Raw genomic sequence first — 24,027 nt, forward strand, 5'->3', positions numbered from 1 at the left:
ATAGTTGTATTTGCAATTTCTTGGTCTCGTTTGATAGAATGGACGATATACTACAGAAATAGAGATGATTTTGACTGGTTTTCATACTGGAAATGGCTTAAAACTGAGCTCAAAGTAGCAGAAGTGTTAAATTTTTGCCAATGTTCAAGAGTAAACAAATGACCTCACAAGTCTAATACATGACAGCTGGTGGGTCTAATATACATTCACAAATGTGGTGATATTATTTATACAATTATTACAGTATTGCATAACAGTAAATCTTCTATTTTTTGGTTTGAATAAAAATTCATTATGTGAATAAAAAATAAAAATGGAATTCAATTGTAAAGCCTGAAAATGTAACTAATGAACACAGGAAATGTTAGTTTAGTGCCAGGAATGCCTGTATTGTTTATTCTGGACCCTATTTTGAAATTGGAGTATTTTGAACTTTGCGTTAAACTGGCCAAATTACCAATTTCCCGTCACTTTATTTTGTTGTTGAAACAGTTGACTTGGCGATTTCTTGTGCTCAATCAATAGAATAGAAGTAATACTAGTGAAATAGCTAAGAATTTGGTTGACTAGAATACTGTAATTGGCCTAAAATGGAAGACAAAGTCGGCAAAATCACCGATGCATAAATATCGCCGACACATCAAAATTCGTGAGAGCATAATTTCGTCAATTTTCCATCAAATTTCGTAGTTTTTGTTTTATTACCTTTAGAAAAAGATTCTCTACCATTTCATAAGAAAAAAATAATATTATTTCTTGAAAATTTTTGGACCCTGGTGCACACTTGGAAATTTGGCCTCTGGACCCTGAAAAGGTAATCCATTCCAGAAGGTTGATCGAAATCCAAAATGGATGAAAACTGACGTAATATTTCCCATAAGAAATGTTGTAAATACAATTAATCCATTTCAGACACCCAAAAGTATTAAAAAAATGCATTTCATAGAAAATAACTATAGTTTTACATACAGAAAAGAACAAGAAATAAATATAAAGGACTAATGAAATGGATAAATGAACATTTAAATAACTTTTACCTTTATTGAAGAGTCTTGTTGGTGTACTGAAGACAGTGAGGAGGAGAGACAGAGGAGAGTTCATAGTCTGGAGACAGGACAAAATACAGTGGACCCTCGGTTATCAGCTGTTCCGCTTATTGGCCAACATGGTTATCGGTTGGTTTTTCGGCTTCCGGTTATCAGCCGTTATTTCGCTTATCAGCCCTATTGAACGCATCCACCACCAGCCACTCACACGTTCCTGAGTCAGTGTGGCTGTGTCTCTGGGTGAGTGAGGAAGCTTTTGCTCATTCATCCAAACATTTTGCTATAATCCATTGTTTTTGGTGGTTATTGATTAAATGCAACTGCGAAATAAGTAACCATGGACCCAAAGAAAGTTCCTAGTAAAGGTCCTTTGGTAAAGAAAATGAGAAACATGAAAGAATTCAAGGCAGGCAGGCAGGCATAGAGACAAGGGAGTGTAACAGGCATGCAGGGAGTGTAGCATGAAGGCAGGGAGTGTAGCATGCAGGCAGTGAATGTAGCAGCCAGGCATAAAGGCAAGGAGTGTAGCAGGCACGGAGGGAGTGTAGCAAGAAGGCAGGGAATGTAGCAACGTTTATATGCGATGTATGTTTAATAATAATCACTCTTGGGCATATTAAATGTCTTATTTCAGGTTAATATAGACATTTTCAGTAATCCATATATGATATTTTCTTCAAAATTATATAAGAAACACATTACATAGCATATAAACATGTAGGTAGCAGGTTGGTAGACAGCAACCACCCAGGGAAGTACTACCGTTCTGCCAGATGACTGTGAAACAGAAACCTGTAACTGTTTTGCATGATGGTAGGATTGCTGGTTTCTTTTTTCTGTCTCATAAACACGCTAGATAACAGGGACATCTTGCTACTCCTACTTACACTTTGGTCACACTTCACAGACACGCACATGCATATATATATATATACATACATCTAGGTTTTTCTCCTTTTTCTACATAGCTCTTGTTTTTCTTTATTTCTTCTACTGTCCATGGGGAAGTGGAAAAGAATTTTTCCTCCGTAAGCCATGCGTGTCGTATGAGGCGACTAAAATGCCGGGAGCAATGGGCTAGTAACCCCTTCTCCTGTAGACATTTACTAAAAAAGAGAAGAAAAACTTTATAAAACTGGGATGCTTGAATGTGTGTGGATGTAGTGCGGATGACAAGAAACAGATGATTGCTGATGTTATGAATGAAAAGAAGTTGGCCCTAAGCGAAACAAAGCTGAAGGGGGTAGGGGAGTTTCGGTGGGGGGAAATATATGGGATTAAATCTGGAGTATCTGAGAGAGTTAGAGCAAAGGAAGGGGTAGCAGTAATGTTGAATGATCAGTTATGGAAGGAGAAAAGAGAATATGAATGTGTAAATGCAAGAATTATGTGGATTAAAGTAAAGGTTGGATGCGAGAAGTGGGTCATAATAAGCGTGTATGCACCTGGAGAAGAGAGGAATGCAGAGAGAGAGAGATTTTGGGAGATGTTAAGTGAATGTATAGGAGCCTTTGAACCAAGTGAGAGAGTAATTGTGGTAGGGGACCTGAATGCTAAAGTAGGAGAAACTTTTAGAGAGGGTGTGGTAGCTAAGTTTGGGGTGCCAGGTGTAAATGATAATGGGAGCCCTTTGATTGAACTTTGTATAGAAAGGGGTTTAGTTATAGGTAATACATATTTTAAGAAAAGGAGGATAAATAAGTATACAAGATATGATGTAGGGCGAAATGACAGTAGTTTGTTGGATTATGTATTGGTAGATAAAAGACTGTTGAGTAGACTTCAGGATGTACATGTTTATAGAGGGGCCACAGATATATCAGATCACTTTCTAGTTGTAGCTACACTGAGAGTAAGAGGTAGATGGGATACAAGGAGAATAGAAGCATCAGGGAAGAGAGAGGTGAAGGTTTATAAACTAAAAGAGGAGGCAGTTAGGGAAAGATATAAACAGCTATTGGAGGATAGATGGGCTAATGAGAGCATAGGCAATGGGGTCGAAGAGGTATGGGGTAGGTTTAAAAATGTAGTGTTAGAGTGTTCAGCAGAAGTTTGTGGTTACAGGAAAGTGGGTGCGGGAGGGAAGAGGAGCGATTGGTGGAATGATGATGTAAAGAGAGTAGTAAGGGAGAAAAAGTTAGCATATGAGAAGTTTTTACAAAGTAGAAGTGATGCAAGGAGGGAAGAGTATATGGAGAAAAAGAGAGAGGTTAAGAGAGTGGTGAAGCAATGTAAAAAGAGAGCAAATGAGAGAGTGGGTGAGATGTTATCAACAAATTTTGTTGAAAATAAGAAAAAGTTTTGGAGTGAGATTAACAAGTTAAGGAAGCCTAGAGAACAAATGGATTTGTCAATTAAAAATAGGAGAGGAGAGTTATTAAATGGAGAGTTAGAGGTATTGGGAAGATGGAGGGAATATTTTGAGGAATTGTTAAATGTTGATGAAGATAGGGAAGCTGTGATTTCGTGTATAGGGCAAGGAGGAATAACATCTTGTAGGAGTGAGAAAGAGCCAGTTGTGAGTGTGGGGAAAGTTCGTGAGGCAGTAGGTAAAATGAAAGGGGGTAAGGCAGCCGGGATTGATGGGATAAAGATAGAAATGTTAAAAGCAGGTGGGGATATAGTTTTGGAGTGGCTGGTTCAATTATTTAATAAATGTATGGAAGAGGGTAAGGTACCTAGGGATTGGCAGAGAGCATGCATAGTTCCTTTGTATAAAGGCAAAGGGGACAAAAGAGAGTGCAAAAATTATAGGGGGATAAGTCTGTTGAGTATACCTGGTAAAGTGTATGGTAGAGTTATTATTGAAAGAATTAAGAGTAAGATGGAGAATAGGATAGCAGATGAACAAGGCGGCTTTAGGAAAGGTAGGGGGTGTGTGGACCAGGTGTTTACAGTGAAACATATAAGTGAACAGTATTCAGATAAGGCTAAAGACGTCTTTGTGGCATTTATGGATTTGGAAAAGGCATATGATAGGGTGGATAGGGGGCAATGTGGCAGATGTTGCAGGTGTATGGTATAGGAAGTAGGTTACTGAAAGCAGTGAAGAGTTTTTACGAGGATAGTGAGGCTCAAGTTAGAGTATGTAGGAAAGAGGGAGATTATTTCCCAGTAAAAGTAGGCCTTAGACAAGGATGTGTGATGTCACCGTGGTTGTTTAATATATTTATAGATGGGGTTGTAAGAGAAGTAAATGCGAGGGTCTTGACAAGAGGCGTGGAGTTAAAAGATAAAGAATCACACATAAAGTGGGAGTTGTCACAGTTGCTCTTTGCTGATGACACTGTGCTCTTGGGAGATTCTGAAGAGAAGTTGCAGAGATTGGTAGATGAATTTGGTAGGGTGTGCAAAAGAAGAAAATTAAAAGTGAATACAGGAAAGAATAAGCTTACGAGGATAACAAAAAGATTAGGTGATGAAAGATTGGATATCAGATTGGAGGGAGAGAGTATGGAGGAGGTGAATGTATTCAGATATTTGGGAGTGGACGTGTCAGCAGATGGGTCTATGAAGGATGAGGTGAATCATAGAATTGATGAGGGGAAAAGGGTGAGTGGTGCACTTAGGAGTCTGTGGAGACAAAGAACTTTGTCCTTGGAGGCAAAGAGGGGAATGTATGAGAGTATAGTTTTACCAACGCTCTTATATGGGTGTGAAGCATGGGTGATGAATGTTGCAGCGAGAAGGCTGGAGGCAGTGGAGATGTCATGTCTGAGGGCAATGTGTGGTATGAATATAATGCAGAGAATTCGTAGTTTGGAAGTTAGGAGGAGGTGCTGGATTACCAAAACTGTTGTCCAGAGGGCTGAGGAAGGGTTGTTGAGGTGGTTCGGACATGTAGAGAGAATGGAGCAAAACAGAATGACTTCAAGAGTGTATCAGTCTGTAGTGGAAGGAAGGCGGGGTAGGGGTCGGCCTAGGAAAGGTTGGAGGGAGGGGGTAAAGGAGGTTTTGTGTGCGAGGGGCTTGGACTTCCAGCAGGCGTGCGTGAGCGTGTTTGATAGGAGTGAATGGAAACGAATGGTTTTTAATACTTGACGTGCTGTTGGAGTGTGAGCAAAGTAACATTTATGAAGGGGTTCAGGGAACCCGGCAGGCCGGACTTGAGTCCTGGAGATGGGAAGTACAGTGCCTGCACTCTGAAGGAGGGGTGTTAATGTTGCAGTTTAAAAACTGTAGTGTAAAGCACCCTTCTGGCAAGACAGTGATGGAGTGAATGATGGTGAAAGTTTTTCTTTTTCGGGCCACCCTGCCTTGGTGGGAATTGGCCAGTGTGATAATAAAAAAAAATAAATAAACATGCAATGTTTATATGCTATCGAGTGGAGAGTTGGGTGGAGAGTAAACACTGCTTTCTCTGATTCAGCATTAGAGAAAACTGTAAATCTGGCATCTCACCCAGTAACTGCCCTTCACATGTGTTTGTTTACAATTTTCGGAATGAATTATTCATTACTTCTCCTTTGTTTATGATGGAATCTAAAGGTGTTAGAAATTATTAAACTCAGTGAACATGGTAATAATATGGCTGTGTAGTGTAATAATATGGCTGTGTAGTGTAGTCCAGGGGGGCTATATATGTGTACTGTACCTACATCTACAGCTGCCTACACTGACTTCCTACAAATAAATGCTACTCACCTACAAGCCTCCGGATGCAACATCCCAGCAATTCCAGGAACAGCTGTTAAAAATTGACCACTGTCTGGAAAACCTTCCAGCTCCTGCACCCAACATCTTGCTCCTGGGGGATTTCAACCTAAGGCACCTAAAATGGAGGAATATAGCAAATAATATTGTTGCAGTAATAACACCAGGAGGCAGCTCTGATGAAAACTCACACTCACGCGAGCTTTTAAATCTCTGCACAAAATTCAATTTAAACCAGCAAATAATAGAGCCTACTAGACTGGAGAATACACTAGACCTCATCTTCACTAACAATGATGATCTGATAAGAAATATCACCATATCAAAAACAATATACTCAGATCACAACATAATTGAGGTTCAGTCATGTATGCGCGGAGCCCCAGACCGCCATAATGAGATTAGTCACGAGGGAGCATTCACCAAATTCAACTTCAATAACAAAAACATAAAGTGGGACCAAGTAAACCAAGTCCTAACCGATATAAGCTGGGAAGATATACTAAGCAACACAGACCCCAACTTATGCCTAGAACAGATTAACTCGGTGGCACTCGATGTATGCACAAGGCTTATTCCTCTAAGAAAAAGGAGGAGTAGATGTAAAACAGAAAGAGACAGGCGCTCCCTTTACAGGCGACGGAAAAGAATAACAGAGCGGCTAAAAGAGGTCAATATATCTGAAATGCGTAGGGAGACACTGGTCAGAGAAATAGCAAGCATCGAACTTAAGCTAAAAGAATCCTTTAGGAGTCAGGAATCGCGGGAAGAACTAAAAGCCATAAATGAAATCGAAAGAAACCCAAAGTATTTCTTCTCCTATGCCAAATCAAAATCGAGAACAACGTCCAGTATTGGGCCCCTACTTAAACAAGATGGGTCCTACACAGATGACAGCAAGGAAATGAGTGAGCTACTCAAGTCCCAATATGACTCAGTTTTTAGCAAGCCGCTAACCAGACTGAGAGTCGAAGATCAAAATGAATTTTTTATGAGAGAGCCACAAAATTTGATTAACACAAGCCTATCCGATGTTATCCTGACGCCAAATGACTTCGAACAGGCGATAAATGACATGCCCATGCACTCTGCCCCAGGGCCAGACTCATGGAACTCTGTGTTCATCAAGAACTGCAAGAAGCCCCTATCACGAGCCTTTTCCATCCTATGGAGAGGGAGCATGGACACGGGGGTCGTCCCACAGTTACTAAAAACAACAGACATAGCCCCACTCCACAAAGGGGGCAGTAAAGCAACAGCAAAGAACTACAGACCAATAGCACTAACATCCCATATCATAAAAATCTTTGAAAGGGTCCTAAGAAGCAAGATCACCACGCATCTAGAAACCCATCAGTTACACAACCCAGGGCAACATGGGTTTAGAACAGGTCGCTCCTGTCTGTCTCAACTATTGGACCACTACGACAAGGTCCTAAATGCACTAGAAGACAAAAAGAATGCAGATGTAATATATACAGACTTTGCAAAAGCCTTCGACAAGTGTGACCATGGTGTAATAGCGCACAAAATGCGTGCTAAAGGAATAACAGGAAAAGTCGGTCGATGGATCTATAATTTCCTCACTAACAGAACACAGAGAGTAGTCGTCAACAGAGTAAAGTCCGAGGCAGCTACGGTGAAAAGCTCTGTTCCACAAGGCACAGTACTCGCTCCCATCTTGTTCCTCATCCTTATATCCGACATAGACAAGGATGTCAGCCACAGCACCGTGTCTTCCTTTGCAGATGACACCCGAATCTGCATGACAGTGTCTTCCATTGCAGACACTGCAAAGCTCCAGGCAGACATCAACCAAATCTTTCAGTGGGCTGCAGAAAACAATATGAAGTTCAACGATGAGAAATTTCAATTACTCAGATATGGTAAACATGAGGAAATTAAATCTTCATCAGAGTACAAAACAAATTCTGGCCACAAAATAGAGCGAACACCAACGTCAAAGACCTGGGAGTGATCATGTCGGAGGATCTCACCTTCAAGGACCATAACATTGTATCAATCGCATCTGCTAGAAAAATGACAGGATGGATAATGAGAACCTTCAAAACTAGGGAGGCCAAGCCCATGATGACACTCTTCAGGTCACTTGTTCTATCTAGGCTGGAATATTGCTGCACACTAACAGCACCTTTCAAGGCAGGTGAAATTGCCGACCTAGAAAATGTACAGAGAACTTTCACGGCGCGCATAACGGAGATAAAACACCTCAATTATTGGGAGCGCTTGAGGTTCCTAAACCTGTATTCCCTGGAACGCAGGAGGGAAAGATACATGATTATATACACCTGGAAAATCCTAGAGGGACTAGTACCGAACTTGCACACGAAAATCACTCACTACGAAAGCAAAAGACTTGGCAGACCATGCACCATCCCCCCAATGAAAAGCAGGGGTGTCACTAGCACGTTAAGAGACCATACAATAAGTGTCAGGGGCCCGAGACTGTTCAACTGCCTCCCAGCACACATAAGGGGGATTACCAACAGACCCCTGGCAGTCTTCAAGCTGGCACTGGACAAGCACCTAAAGTCAGTTCCGGATCAGCCGGGCTGTGGCTCGTACGTTGGTTTGCGTGCAGCCAGCAGCAACAGCCTGGTTGATCAGGCTCTGATCCACCAGGAGGCCTGGTCTCAGACCGGGCCGCGGGGGCGTTGACCCCCGGAACTCTCTCCAGGTAAACTCCAGGTAACCTCTCGACCTACATTAAGACTACAAATATTTTAAGGTAAATAATGAATGTACTCATTGTTTTCTGTATGTAAAACTATAGTTAATCTTTAAAAAATATATTTTTTGCTAATATTTTTGGATGCCTAAAACGGATTAATTGAATTTACATTAATTCTTATGTGAAATATTATTTCGGTTTTCGGCCGACTTTCTGGAACAGATTACGGCCAATAACCAAGGGGCCTCTGTACTTGAATATGACACTACTACCAACTCTGCAGCTTGTTTATCTATCACAATATATCTAACATGACATGCTAAACAATATTAATAACATAGAAACATGATAAATACTCTAGAATGAATAAAATATATCATTACGTATGTGATTTTTATGAGGATAGTGAGGCTCAGGTTAGGGTGTGTAGAAGAGAGGGAGACTACTTCCCAGTAAAAGTAGGTCTTAGACAGGGATGTGTAATGTCACCATGGTTGTTTAATATATTTATAGATGGGGTTGTAAAAGAAGTAAATGCTAGGGTGTTAGGGAGAGGGGTGGGATTAAATTATGGGGAATCAAATACAAAATGGGAATTGACACAGTTGCTTTTTGCTGATGATACTGTGCTCATGGGAGATTCTAAAGAAAAATTGCAAAGATTAGAGGATGAGTTTGGGAGTGTGTGTGTAAAGGTAGAAAGTTGAAAGTGAACATAGAAAAGAGTAAGGTGATGAGGGTATCAAATGATTTAGATTAAGAGAAATTGGATATCAAATTGGGGAGGAGGAGTATGGAAGAAGTGAATGTTTTCAGATACTTGGGAGTTGATGTGTCGGTGGATGGATTTATGAAGGATGAGGTTAATCATAGAATTGATGAGGGAAAAAAGGTGATTGGTGCATTGAGGTATATGTGGAGACAAAAAACGTTATCTATGGAGGCAAAGAAGGGAATGTATAAAAGTATAGTAGTACCAACACTCTTATATGGGTGTAAAGCTTGGGTTGTGAATGCAGCAGCGAGGAGGCGGTTGGAGGCAGTGGAGATGTCCTGTCTAAAAGCAATGTGTGGTGTAAATATTATGCAGAAAATTCGGAGTGTGGAAATTAGGAGAAGGTGTGGCGTTAATAAAAGTATTAGTCAGAGGGCTGAAGAGGGATTGTTGAGGTGGTTTGGTCATTTAGAGAGAATGGATCAAAGTAGAATGACATGGAGAGCGTATAAATCTGTAGGGGAAGGAAGGTGGGGTAGGGGTCATCCTCGAAAAGGTTGGAGGGAGGGGGTAAAGGAGGTTTTGTGGGCGAGGGGCTTGGACTTCCAGCAAGCGTGCATGAGCATGTTAGATAGGAGTGAATGGAGACGAATGGTATTTGGGACCTGGCGATCTGTTGGAGTGCGAGCAGGGTAATATTTAGTGAAGGGATGTAGGGAAACCGGTTATTTTTATATAGCCGGACTTGAGTCCTGGAAATGGGAAGTACAATGCCTGCACTCTAAAGGAGGGTTTCGGGATATTAGCAGTTTGGAGGGATATGTTGTGTATAGGTATATGCTTCTAAACTGTTGTGTTCTGAGCACCTCTGCAAAAACAGTGATTATGTGCGAGGTGAAAGTGTTGAATGATAATGAAAGTATTTTCTTTTTGGGGATTTTCTTTCTTTTTTGGGTCACCCTGCCTCGGTGGGAGACGGTCGACTTGTTAAAAAAAAAAAAAAAAAAAAAAAAAAAAAAAAGTATGTGATTAGTTGTGGCTGCGGCAGCTGCCATTCTCTCTCCTGCTGTGACTACATATCTTCCCATTATAAGAGAAAACAGTGTGTTTGTGAGGCTAACTGCACTACATCACAGTTTCATAAGGAAAACATTGAAACAATGTATGTACAGTGGACCCCCAGTTTTCGTAATTAATCCGTTTCAGAGAGAGTGACTAAACCCGAATCTGACAAATTCCGAATTAATTTTCCCCGTAAGAAATAGTGGAAATCCAATTAATCCGTTTCAGACACCCAAAAGCATTAAAAAAATGTTTTCTACATGTAATACACATTTACCTACACAGAAAACAATGATACATGAAGAATAAAACAATAATAACATCACGCTTACCTTTATTGAAGACATGGTGACGTATAAACCATACCCCCGGCCGGGATTGAACCCGCAGTCATAGAGTCTCAAAACTCCAGCCCGTCACGACGGGCTGGAGTTTTGAGACTATGACCGCGGGTTCAATCCCGGCCGGGGGTATGGTTTATTTGCAATCGTGTCATTACGATTTCTTAAGTCATGGTGACGTATGGAAGACAGGGGGAGGGGAGAGGATGGAGGAGTTTACAATTGTTTGGAAGAGAAATCCCCTTCCAAAAGACTTCAGGTACCAAGTCCTTATCCTGGGTTACACTCCCTTCTTTGTTTTTTAATACCATTAGGGCTCAGTCACTGGACCAGTCACTTAAAAAAGTGTTCCAGAGAGGTCTGTTTCTGGCATATGGTAGGAACTGTGTTGGGAGACAGGACAAGATACAGTGGACCCCCGCATAGCGAACGCCTTGCATAGCGAACAATCCGCATAGCGAACGCTTTGTTCGCTGAAATTTTGCCCCGCATAGTAGACAAAAACCCGCTCAGCGAACTTCGTCCGAGACGCGTCCAATGTGGGCCCTCAGCCAGCCTCACATGTGCCGCCCGTCCCATTGTTTACCAGCTAGCCTCCGCGGTAACATTCAAGCATACACTCGGAATATTTCGTATTATTACAGTGTTTTCGGTGCTGTTTCTGGAAAATAAGTGACCATGGGCCCCAAGAAAGCTTCTAGTGCCAACCCTGTGGTAAAAAGGGTGAGAATTAGTATGGAAATTAAGAAAGATTTTGAAGGGTTTGGGGCTAACCCTGAGAAGCCTATGCCAGTTGTGGAATCCATTGTGCCTACTTCAAAAATTAAGGAAATGTGTGCACAGTGGGTTGAACTGCAAACCTTTATGGATGAAAATCACCCTGACACAGCTGTTGCAAGCCGTGCTGGTGACTATTTCAATGACAATGTTATGGCCCATTTTAGGAAAGTCTTGAAGGAACGGGAGGTACAGAGCTCTATGGACAGATTTGTTGTGCGACAGAGGTCCAGTGACTCTCAAGCTGGTCCTAGTGGCATTAAAAGAAGAAGGGAAGTAACCCCAGAAAAGGACTTGCTACCTCAAGTCCTAATGGAAGGGGATTCCCCTTCTAAACAGTAAGAAGATAATGCTCTCCCCTCCTCCCATCCCATCAATCATCACCAGATCTTCAATAAAAGTAAGTGTCATGTAATTGTGCATGCCTTTTTCAGTTTGTGTGTACTAAAATTAACATTTTTTTGTGGTAAAAAAATTTTTTTTTCATACTTTTGGGTGTCTTGCACGGATTAATTTTATTTCCATTATTTCTTATGGGGAAAATTAATTCGCATAGCGAACATTTTGCATAACGACCAGCCCTCTTGCACGGATTAAGTTCGCTATGCGGGGGTCCACTGTACAGTGGACCCCCGGTTTACGATATTATTTCATTCCAGAAGTATGTTCAGGTGCCAGTACTGACCGAATTTGTTCCCATAAGGAATATTGTGAATTAGATTAGTCCATTTCAGACCCTCAAACATACACATACAAATGCACTTACATAAATACACTTACAAAATTGGTCTCACTGGGAGCTGATCGTAAACTGTAGTCCTTCAATACGAAAATTCATCTAATGTGATAATTCATCAAATATGAACAATATTAATAACAAAGAAGCATGATATATACTCTAGAATGAATAAAATATGGCATTAAAAATGTCACGAGTGGTGGTGTGTTGTTTGTTGTTGGGTGTATAAGAGCCACTGAAAGATAAACTTTACTTAGTGGTAGTGAAAGCGGCAGCAAGAGGCAGCAGAGGCGGTGGTGTTAGTCAGTAGCCCTATATACCTCCAACAACAATGGAGGAGTCAGTTTCTATCAATTAATTGCTTAACTTTCTTGCTACACTGTTAATGCTACACTTCATTGCTGGCTGGCGCTAGAGCCTTTATCGACTCCTGCTGCTTTAGTATCGTACATACTGCAGAATCACTGTCACTAGAAACTTTTTTGGGGGCCCATGGTGGCTTATTTAGCAATTGCAAGCGCTGAAAAGAATGGAATAATACAAAATACAGTAGACCGTTATTTTACCCTTAACCCTTTCAGGGTCCGTCCCGTAGATCAACGGCTTTACGTTGAGTGTCCAAACCATAAATCTATGCCAAAATTCTAGCGCCATCAAATTTAGTGCGAAAACGCTCATAGGCCTACATGTGAGAGAACGGGTCTGCGTGGTGGGTGTGCGCCATAAACAAAAAATCTAGGCGCCCGCATAGCATTGTGGGAACGCCGGCTCAGTTACCCTTGTTCACCATGCCTCATCGCAAGTCAGCTCCCACTCCCCGGAAAATTGGGACTCTCCTCTTCCTATCTGATAGTTCTGACACTGATGGAAGTGGAAATGAAGACGAATTCTACAGCTTTGATCAGTTAGTGACCGAAAAGAATGACCAGGATATCGATAATAGTGCAGAAAACCCTGACGATCCTCAACCTTCTACCTCTGGTGTGGGCACTCGTGACTCACGGTCGGTTGTTCCTCATCGCAAGAGAAAACTAATATTTTCGTATGGCCAGGCCTCTGACTTCAGTAATGATGATGATAGTGACGTGGACTGATTTTATTGCGCTCGACGATCAATCGAGTAGTGATAGTGAGGAATCATATTCACCAGTGAAGCGTCGGTATGTTTGCCGCCGCATGCGCTCGGGTAGTGTACCCTATACGCTGTGCCCAGGAGACGGAGTACATCCCAGAGTACATCCCAGAGTACATCCCGGAGTACATCCCGTGGCCCAACACCAGTTTTAGGTAGTGATAGTGAGGATGATGTGGCTACACTTGGCATGGATAGACCACAGGCATCAGTGGATGGTGTTAGTGATGATGGTAGTGGCACCGCCATGCGTGACTCACCAGGCCAGGCTGGGACCCACGCTGCTGACTCGTCAGTTCAAGGACAAAGAGGAGCGCCAGCCACCAGCCCACCACAACCACAACCACCCGCACAACCAGCCTATGATGTCCAGTATCCACCAGCAAACCATATGTGGGATTGGCAGCAAAATCCCAATTTTGTTCCCAAGCCTCACCACTTTGATGATTCTCAAAGTGGAATTCTACCTACTTGTCCCCTTGGAACCACGGCCAATGAACTGGAATTCTTTGAATTATTCTTTGACCAGCCATTGATGGAAATTATTGTCAGGGAAAGTAATAAGTATTTTGAGTACACCATGGCAAATACGATCTTATCACCACAGTCAAGACTACACAGGTGGAAAGAGACGACTGTTGCAGAAATGTATTTGCTTTTTGCAACAATAATGCTTATGCCTCACGTCTATAAGCATAACATAAAAGCATACTGGTCCACAGATCGGCTAATTTCTACCCCGGTCTTCAGTGAAATCATACCAGTGAACAGGTTTATCTTACTGTTACGTATGTTGCACTTCTCTGACAAAACCAGGCCTGACAGAAGTGACAGGTTATACAAGATTAGAAATGCTTTCATGTATCTCAAACAAAAGTTCAGCATATACTTTTATCCATTCAAGAATCTTGTAATTGACGAGTCTTTGATTTTGTTCAAAGGTAGACTGTCATTCAAGCAGTATATACCAAGCAAGAGGAAACGCTTTGGTATAAAACTGTTTGTACTCTGTGATTGTGACAGTGGCCTGGTGTTGGATATTGTTGTATACACGGGTAGTAAAACATTGAAAGATACCAAGATGTTATTGGGTATCTCAGGTGACGTAGTGAGAAACATGATGGCACCTTATCTTGGTAAGGGGCATACATTATGTACCGATAACTGGTACACAAGCCCATTACTCAGTGATTTCATGCGAGTGAACAAGACAGATGTGTGTGGCACAGTGCGTTCTAATCGTAAACATATGCCCAGGCTCAACGCAGGTGCTCGTGGTGATGACGTGCAGGTGTTTACTGCCAATGACATCATGGCATTACGGTGGCATGACAAACGAGATGTCACATTGTTGACAACCATTCACCGTAATGAAATGCAAGACAGTGGCAAAGTTGATCGAGTGACTAATGAACGTATTCGAAAACCAGTGTCAGTGATTGATTATACACAAAACATGCGCTTGGTTGACAAGTGTGACATGCAGATTGGTTTTGTTGACTGTGTTCGTAAGAGTTACAAGTGGTACATGAAACTTTTCTTCCATCTCATGGACATTTCAATGCTGAATGCATATAATATGTACCAAATAAAGACTGGTAACAGACCACCGTATGGTGAATTTTGTTTGTCTGTTGTCAGACAACTCATAATGAAGTACCAGGTAACAACACCTGCAATACAACATGGTCCTCGAATTCATCACAATATACCCAAGCGTTTGAGGAGAGAAGGTGATCATTTCATAATACAGCTTCCTTCAACTCAGAAGAAATTTGCTCAGAAGAGATGCATTGTCTGTGCACAAACAAAACGACGGCAACAAAGACGCAAAGACACTCAGTTTATGTGTGAGGAATGTAAGGTGCCTCTGTGCATGGTGCCTTGTTTCAAGGAGTTCCACAAGCTCCAGCAGTTTTAAAACCATGTCCAGTGATTGTAAATATGTAAATATATGATAGAACATTAGTATTATACAATATTTGTGCATGTTTATTGTAATAAACAACAGTGGTAAACAATAATATGATAATAACTTTAGTGCGGTTATTGTGTTCAATACAGTGAGTTTATATATATATATTATATACAGTATTGGTCTCTCAGGCCCCAAATGTTAGTAGGAATAGAAAAAAATTGAAAAAGAAAAGAAAAAACAACTAAAACCACAAAATAATGTAATGCGCGTATGTGGAATTCGTCGATGTTGCCGCCACCACATCATTTTTGACAAACTTCTTGGCACTGTATCTCGGTAAGTACTGATCAGATTTTTTTTTTTTGTCTTATTACCTTCACAAAAATATGCTCTTTAATTCTGTAAGAAAAAATAATTTTTTTTTTTTCAAAATTTCTTGGACACTGGAGCACCACTTCAGATTTTGGCCTTGGACCCTGAAAGGGTTAAACTGTCCAGACGTAGATCTACGTTTTTTTCAACATTTGAAAGTACGTATGTAAAAAAACCGTAGATCTTTTTGTTTTTTTTACATTTGAAAACGTGTAAAAAAACTTTGATCTTCTATGTTTTTTTTTGTTATATTTGAAAATATGTAAAAAAAAAATGTAGATCTACTTTTGCAACACTACGCATGTGAACATAGATCTGTTTGGACAGTTTAAGGGTTAACACGGTAGTTATGTTCCTGAAAACACCGTGTAAGGTAAAACCGTGTTACATGAACTGAAGAACTTATGGGAAAAATAAGGTTACGTTCCTGAGAGCCCCAAAAACGCCAAACAACTTTTTTTTTAGGCCTCCACATCTTTCAAAAATAAAAGTGAATATGTAATTGCAGTTCATTGTGATGTATTATGTTGTTTTTAATGCATAAGATCACAAATGCAACAGAAATAATAGTATTTCTTACCTTAAATTGTGGGTGCTGGTGTTTGTAGATGACTGTGAAGAGAGTGAAGAGTTATGTTGTGGCCCTACTGGGCTGAGGTGGATGGTAGAGGTTCTGGTACTTAAGTTGATGGTTATACTGGAGTCTCTCTTGTCTAATATCTTTGTTTCCTTCATTAATTCTAAGACTTAAATGCTTACACCTTTTCTTGCCACTTTGAGCAACACTGGTATGCCTACTGGGTGTCTTGATTGTTTGGCAGATACAAGATATAGCAATTAAAAGATCAAAACACAATTCACAATCACAAGCTTGTAGCAGAGAAGTTGGACTGGACATGTATGAAGTACGAATGCTGGGATGGTGGGGTGGTGTCGGGGGGGGGGGGGGACGGCGGGAGGTCTCCCCCACTGATCCACAACAAGGCAGCCACTTGAGGAAAAGGGAAGTTTTTTCCTTCCTGCAAACTGAACAGTGTTAAATTCATCTTACAACGTGTTACATAAAATTGTGCCACAATTCTTCAATCGTGCTATACCCAAATTGTGCCAAATAAACTCGTGCTAAATGACGGTCTACTGTATATCGTATGAATGTGTGGGATCGTCCTCACTGGCTGATAAACAATGGCACACTGGCTGTATATGGAGTGTCGGGGCTGCTCGGGCCACGCGGACACATTCCAGATGAATGACTTACACCAAGTTCAGTGACGATCACTGAGCCAATATTTTGACGAAAAAACATTGCTTATTCTGAATATTACATACAGTGGTCCCTCGCTTTTCGTAGTTTTCGGCAATCATAAATTTCGCCAATCATAGGGGTATTTTCGTATAAACATGGACTCGCTTTTCATAGGTTGACTCGCGAATAGTAGTTTGTCCGGGACGCGTACGCACGGTGTGAGCCGGGGAGGCCTCCCTACCTAGCCAGTCTGGCATTGTTTACCAGTGAGTGAAGGTCCCCTCAAGTGCTCCTACGAAATATTTCATAATATTCCACTCATTTTAGTACTTGCGAGTACTAAATAAGCTACCATGGCTCCAAAGAAAGCTCCTAGTGCCAAGCCTGTGGTAAAGAAGGTGAGAAATATGTAGTGACAAAGTCTTGGGCCAATTTAGGGAAGTGTTAAAGAGATGCCAGAAACAGAGCTCTCTCCACAGTTACTTTGCGAGACAGGACTAGAGTGACTCTCAAGGTGGTCCTAGTGGCATTAAGAAACAGAGAAGAGAAGCAACCCCAGAGAAGCAATTGGTACCTGAGGTGTTGCTGGAAGGGGATTGATTCCCCTTCCAAACTGTAAACAATCCAATCTCTCTCCTCCTCCAGTCTCCCATACACTAAGAAGAATCTCCAATAAAGGTAAGTGTTATGCTGTTAATGTTTCATTCATCATTTCCCATTGTACTGTTTATGTACTACTTGTATATTTCGTGTAAAAAATTTTTTTGTTTTAATACTTCTGGGTGTCAGGAACGGATTAATTGTATTTACATTATTTCTTATGGGGAAAATTGATTCGCAAATCGTAAATTTCGTTTACAGTAGCTCCTCCAGGAACGGATTAATTATGAAAAACGAGGGACCACTGTATTCTGATGACGACATAATCCAGGAGTCCACTGTAATTTATAAATAAGAAATCATCTTCTTTCTTTCAACGTGCCAGCCGTATCCCACCGAGGTGGGGTGAACCAAAAGAAAAAAACGAAAGTTTCTCCTTTCAAATTTAGTAATATATACAGGAGAAGGAGTTACTAGCCCCTTGCTCCCGGCATTTTAGTCGCCTCCTACAACACGCATGGAAATAAGAAATATTGTATAAAAACATAATAGAGAATGTTAAGAAATAAAGTAATTATTGCATGTATACTATAATACACCCTTACCTTGGAGGATATGCTGGTAGAGGTTTAGGATGGTGGAAGATAGCGCAGGATGGCATATGTTGTCAGTGGCCCTATAAACCTCCAACAACACTGGAGGAGTTAGTTTCGTGTCGTCCTTTTTCTATCACTTAATCGCTTAACTTACTGGCTACACTCTTAATGCTACACTTTATCGTTGGCTGATGCTATAGCCTTTATCAACTCCTGCTGCTTTTAGTATCGTACATATAGTAGAATCACTGAAGAATTCCATCATGTTTCTCGCCTTCTTTATCAAAGGGCTGGCACTCTGAGCTTTTTTGGGCCTCATGGTAGCTTATTTAGCAGTTGCAAGCACAAAAACAATGGATTATTATGAAATGTTTTGAATGGATAAGCGGAGTAATGTTTACTCAACGAGTAACAAAGGCAGACTGAGTCACAAACATACGAGCAGATGTATCCGATACGGACGATTTCCAGGTGGAGGTACGAAATCCGGAGCAAAATTTCACCCCAAACAGTGGTCTAAATCCAAAATGTAGGTTATTCGGTGCGGACAAAATCCGGGGTTCCACTGTATTTAACACAAGCAATTTCCCATCAAGTTAAGGTTATACATTTCCCATGGATCACTAGATGTCTTGCAAGAAGTGTTTGAATATCACAGTTCAAATGAGCCTCCATCAGAGAGCAGGTAGTGTACTTTCTACTTCCTTAACTCAAGTCCAGTTAACCTGTTTCCCAGAATTTCTGCATACATGCTACATTATTCACACTCCAACAGCACATCAAGTCTCAAAAACCATTTGAATCCAAATTATTACTGTATCATATTCGTAGAAAGCGCTAAAACCAAATGGATCATGGCAAAACAAAGAGAAAAGGATACAAAATACTTGCTGGGATTTTTTAGTTCTGACAGGAAAATGAAAAACTATATACAGATGTTATAGTAACCCATAAATATTACAGGAATCCACACGTGTTCATTAATGATTATGTGAAGGCTCAAAGTTCAACATCAATAGGAACAAGATACAGTGTGCATTTCACATATAATGCACATGATATACCAGAACACAAACACACAACTGTTCTTTAATAACACTGATTACATTTTTATTGTTACAGTCTTGCTCAGCAATGACATACACAATCTTTTACCAATGTCTTCATAATGAAACAGTATAGATGAAAATAAGTGAGTACTATATGAACTGATCTTCAAGCAAAATACACTAAGAGTATACAGCTGTTGCAATCAAAATCTTTTAAATACTATAGCAGAGCTTACCATATTAGGATAATGTAAAGGTAATCAAAGATTAACAATTAATATTCTTTGCTTGCATACCCATCAGTTCACCTATAGATTTATGTTATATATTATTATCTTTGATTTCTTATGACATGTAAACAACTCTAAGATGTCATCTCACTGATTTTAGAAAATCAAAGGAAATTTATTAGTTACATTTCAGTAATTGTAAAGCAAACTCTGGAATTTTTTTCTAATTCCACATAAAGATGGAGAGGTTAAAAGACTCAAGAATAATAATGAATCTAAATTTGCAAATCTGATAATAACTTGGTTATTGTCATATTTCTGGCACTGATCTGTAAATTGAAGGAGTGTTCTAGTGAGGGTCTTGATAGACATAGTAGTAGCGAAGGCGGGACAACTAGAAGTATACTCTGCTTTTGTTGCCTAAATCTCTAGCAGAGGAAATTCTTTTCAGTGACAGCAATAAATATTATAGAGTGGAAATTCTGTTAAAAGAATTCTTTTCACAGCATATTAAATGGATCTAAGTGCTACTTTTATATATATTCTGAAACAGTTTTGACAATATTTTTTTTTTCAATTAAGAGTTTTCATCTCACATCAAGCAGTGGAATATTTTGCCAAGCAAGCAGGCAAATGATACCATAGATTATTAAGTATCAATTGCTAGTTTTCAAAAAGTTTCAAGACTACTTCTCTACACCAGATTAAATTCACAGAAACAGAAATAAAGAAAATGCAGAATGCTATAAACTAAATAATTAAATATTTAACTCAATTTTTTTTCAATTTATAAAGAATTTTTGTAGGGCATAAAGCAACTGCCTTGCTTTTACGAGAACAGACCAATGAGTATAAAATCCCACAATGTAGCATTCTGGGTTCTCCTTTACCTCCTCTAATATCACTGACCTACAGTACCTAATGGTACCCAACACATTTCAGACTGGAAAGATAAAGTGAATCTAAGATAGTGTTGTGGGTGGTAGTGGTGGAATTTTATGGGTCATATACTCATGCCAGGCTCAGCTCTGTTCCCACTTTCTGAGGAAAGATTTTAATATTTTTTTAACAATTCATGTTAAGCACTAAACTCATGTGAGCCATTCAGTGTAAGACACAGTGAAGGCTTGATCCTGTCTCCTGAACACCAGACACACTTCCTATCTGTACTCACCTAGATGTCCCAGTTTATTAGCTCCTTACTGACTTGAGATTATTACAGTATAATCAAATTAAGTGCTAAACCAATTAAGAAAGTCACTGGTTGGTGACACAGCTTCAAAATGAGCAAGTATTGCACATGTGTCTGAGTCATTCACTTGGCAGTATTGTATACCAATAATATTATGAAAGGAATACAAAGTCAATTTCAGTCAGCAACTGGCTTTCCCTGGGTCTTATAAACTCTTATACAGGACAAATTCCACCCTCTCCACACAGTTCTACACCAACAAGCAATGAAAATTATAATATTGGGTAAGAATATATTATTTTTTAAATAGTAGAAAGTAATTTTTTACTTTTTGGGAGATGGGATGAATGCAACCCTAATTTTCCCACAAATGTTCACTTCATAAGTCACAAAAATTATAGATAATCAAGATTATAAACCATGCAAATTATGGTTATCTACTGTATTACATAATGAATTAAAAGTAAATCTAAAACAAGTACTTTACTGTGTTTAAACAGTCTAATAATGTATTTCTGTGTAACATACTAAAGCAAATTTCTTTAGCAAAAAATTACCATGAAGTTACTTTACTATATTTTCATGATATTTGGTTAATTACACCAGGAATCCTTTGTCTTTTTTTATCATGCCCCATTTTTATTTATTAGTTTTAACCTTTATCACAATGTTATTAATATTGATTTTTATTGCACTGTCATATTTTTCATACCTATCCAATTCTTTTCACTTATGACTTATAACCAGATCCTACCTGTCAATCCCTTGTACTAAACTCAAACAGTTTCACAACTATGTTTTGTATATTAGCTTTAGTACAAGTCAACCAGAAATGCTAGTAATTTTTTTGTTTTTAATTAATACGTACTCTAAACCTGTGGAGACCATTCAGTGCCAATATAGGGGTTGTATCTGAGATTTTCAAATTATCCAAATTAGCATTCCTATGTCTTTTTTATGAATGATGAAACTGATATTGAAGAAACAAAATCTGTTAATGACATTTTACCTTCCATTTCACCTCTTTCAGGTTGTAGAAGTTTAGGAGTCTTGTTTCCAGGTGTAATGACAAGTGGAGGAACAGACTGAAGCACCACTTGTGGAGTAGTGTGAGGAGGTTGACATACCAGTGGTGGTACAGATGCATCAGAAAAGGGTGAAGAAGTGCTGCTCATCTGGGTAGCATATGAGACAGACCCTGAACAACAGGCAGGTTGAGAGACCGTAAGGGGTGGATAAGAGTAAGAAACTGATCCTGAAGAATAGGAAGGCTGACCAACAGGAAATGATTGTGCAGATGTAGCAGGAGAGGGTGAAGGTGAGTGGCTTACTTGAGAGTATGAGGCTAACCCTGAACAGGAGTCATGAATAACAAGACAGGGAGAAGGTGCCTTCTTTCCTGGTACTAGCAATGATCTCTTTTTTAATCGATTTCTTTTTTGGGTAAAGGTGCGTGGTTTAAGTGAGGTTGCAGATTTATCACAAACAGGCAGAGGTGACTTATTTATTTGAGAATATAAGACTGGCCCTGAAGAGTAGGTAGGTGGAGGCACAGGTGGTGGTGGTGGTGGTGGTGCAGATGTAATAGGAAAGGAAAAAGGTGACTTTACTTCAGAATATAAGACTGGGCCTGAACAAAAGGTAGGTGAAGGTACAGGTAGTGGTGTACCTATAACAGGAAAGCGTGAAGCTGATGCCTTTATTTCAGAATATGAGACTGGCCCTGACCAACAGGTAGGTGGAGGTACAGGTAGTGGTGGAGGTACAGGTAGTGGAGATACAGGTTGTGGTGGCAGTACAGGTAGTGGTGGAGGTGGAGGTTGTGGTGGAGGTACAGGTAGTGATGGAGGTGGAGGTTGTGGTGGAGGTACAGGTAGTGGTGGAGGTACAGGTAGTGGTGGAGGTACAGGTAGTGGTGGAGGTACAGGTTGTGGTGGAGGTGCGGGTTGTGGTGGAGGTGTGGGTTGTGGTGGAAGTGTAGGTTGTGGTGGTGGTAGTGGTGACAGTTCAGATGTAACAGTAAAGGGTGAAGGTGACTTGCTTACTTGAGGGGAATGTGCAGCAGATCCTAAACTGTGAGATGTAAAGAAGTCTGAAGCAAGGCTGCAGCGCTGCAATGATGATACGGCATCATGATCACTTTTTTCTGGCATCACAGAAACATCACTATCTCGCCCTCTACACACATCTTTTGAAAGACTTAGTTTTTTCGCTTGTTCTGCTTTAACTGCCCTTTCAATCTTTATTAACTGATCTAGAGGAACATCGGTGTGCCCATGATACAACAATGCATTTTCAATATATGTTTTGGTCTCAGCTGAACTTTTTCCAAGACAAGTACTAGCTATGCTCTCAATATCTAAATCTAAGAGCAAAGACCGATCTTTTTCTTTTTCAAGAAGAAGGGTTAATTTTTGTTCAGCTTCTGTGACAACTGCCCTTTGAACAAAATTTAAGGTGTTACTTTTCAATGCATTTCTTAGTTTGTCACCTGCCATATGTAAGAGAATTTTGTTATCAATTTCATCAAAAATTCCCATTGTATCCATTCCACTTGACTTCAGTTTTAATGCCTTCTCACGGACTAACTTTACAGGGTCCAGTAATGCACCCAACCTCTTACCTAAACTACCCAATGTCTCTAAAATACTAATAACATCAGTTGAAAAACCTTCTGAAGTTGTTGATGACATTTCCATGTTTGATTCATTATTTTCACAAGTGTCAGCCATTATACCAAGCCTATCAGAAGAGTTCCTGGCTTTCTTTGATACACAGCAAGACTTTGATTTATTCATAACTGAGGCATCCTTTAATGTCTTCAATTTGTGGTCAGCAAGAGGGGTACGTCCTTTCTCTTCAGTCGACAGATCTTTACCCAATGTTGTCTTATTTAATGTTTTTGAAATTCTGAATCTATTACTTTTGCTTTCCTTCCTAATCTGACCTTCACACTTTTCATCCTTCTTCACTTGTTTCAGAACTCGTTTCTCTTCACAGTCACTACTTTTAAAACTTCCATCTTTCCTCTCTCTGCACTTTTTCCTCTTTTTCACTCTTCTTTTCTTTTCTGTACTTGATGACCTAGTGTGTCTATCTCTCTTCCTATGATGGCTTCTAGATTTATGATGTTTATCATCTGATGAACTACTTGAAGACACAGAACTACCAGATGAAGACGATGAGGAAGAACGAGAAGAAACCAAATTGCAGAAAAGCATCGACATACACTGCTCTTTCTTACCTTCCCAAGATTCATCAAAAAGTTCTCCTAAACGAAATTTCCAATATATTTCCCAGTCTTTTGTCATTGTAACTGTGGATGGATCACCACCAAGTAAAAGAATATTTTCTCTCTTCTTTTCAATAAATACTTCATATTCCTTCTTGTAATCAGGATGAGCAACAGGGTTTTTTCGATACATCTCACATTCTCGGTCATGAACTTCACGGAGAGACTGTAGAGCTCGTGCAACAACACCATACTTTTCACTACAACTTTTTCTTCTCCTTGAGTGAGAGTATGAGTTTGATCGTGATCGTGACCTGCAAATAGTTAATCAAGATGTAAATTACACTAAAAGCCATAAAGGAAATTAAAAAAATACTTCTCTTATGGCATTTCTAAGGGAATAGCAACATCCGAGACTTAGGTCTCGAGATACTC

At 40.0% G+C, this 24,027-nt stretch overlaps 1 protein-coding gene across 2 annotated transcripts in view; it reads right to left on the minus strand.

Moving 5' to 3' along the window:
- Window positions 1-5,680: 5,680 nt before the first annotated feature.
- LOC128684420 (uncharacterized) overlaps window positions 5,681-24,027 on the minus strand; it is a 65,400-nt gene continuing 47,053 nt past the window's right edge. Inside the window, exons 4-5 of one of the 2 annotated variants that reach the window (XM_070094139.1) lie at window positions 22,406-23,906; window positions 5,681-5,817 (exon numbers count right to left, since the gene is read on the minus strand). In XM_070094139.1, coding sequence (XP_069950240.1) covers window positions 5,809-5,817; window positions 22,406-23,906 — 1,510 coding nt within the window. In that variant the 3' untranslated portion in view covers window positions 5,681-5,808. Of the gene's footprint in view, window positions 5,818-17,482; window positions 23,907-24,027 lie in introns of those variants that run through there. The other variant, XM_053770570.2, reaches the window with a different exon arrangement.

Source organism: Cherax quadricarinatus, chromosome 4 (genome assembly GCF_038502225.1).
Source record: "Cherax quadricarinatus isolate ZL_2023a chromosome 4, ASM3850222v1, whole genome shotgun sequence".
NCBI lineage: Eukaryota > Metazoa > Arthropoda > Malacostraca > Decapoda > Parastacidae > Cherax > Cherax quadricarinatus.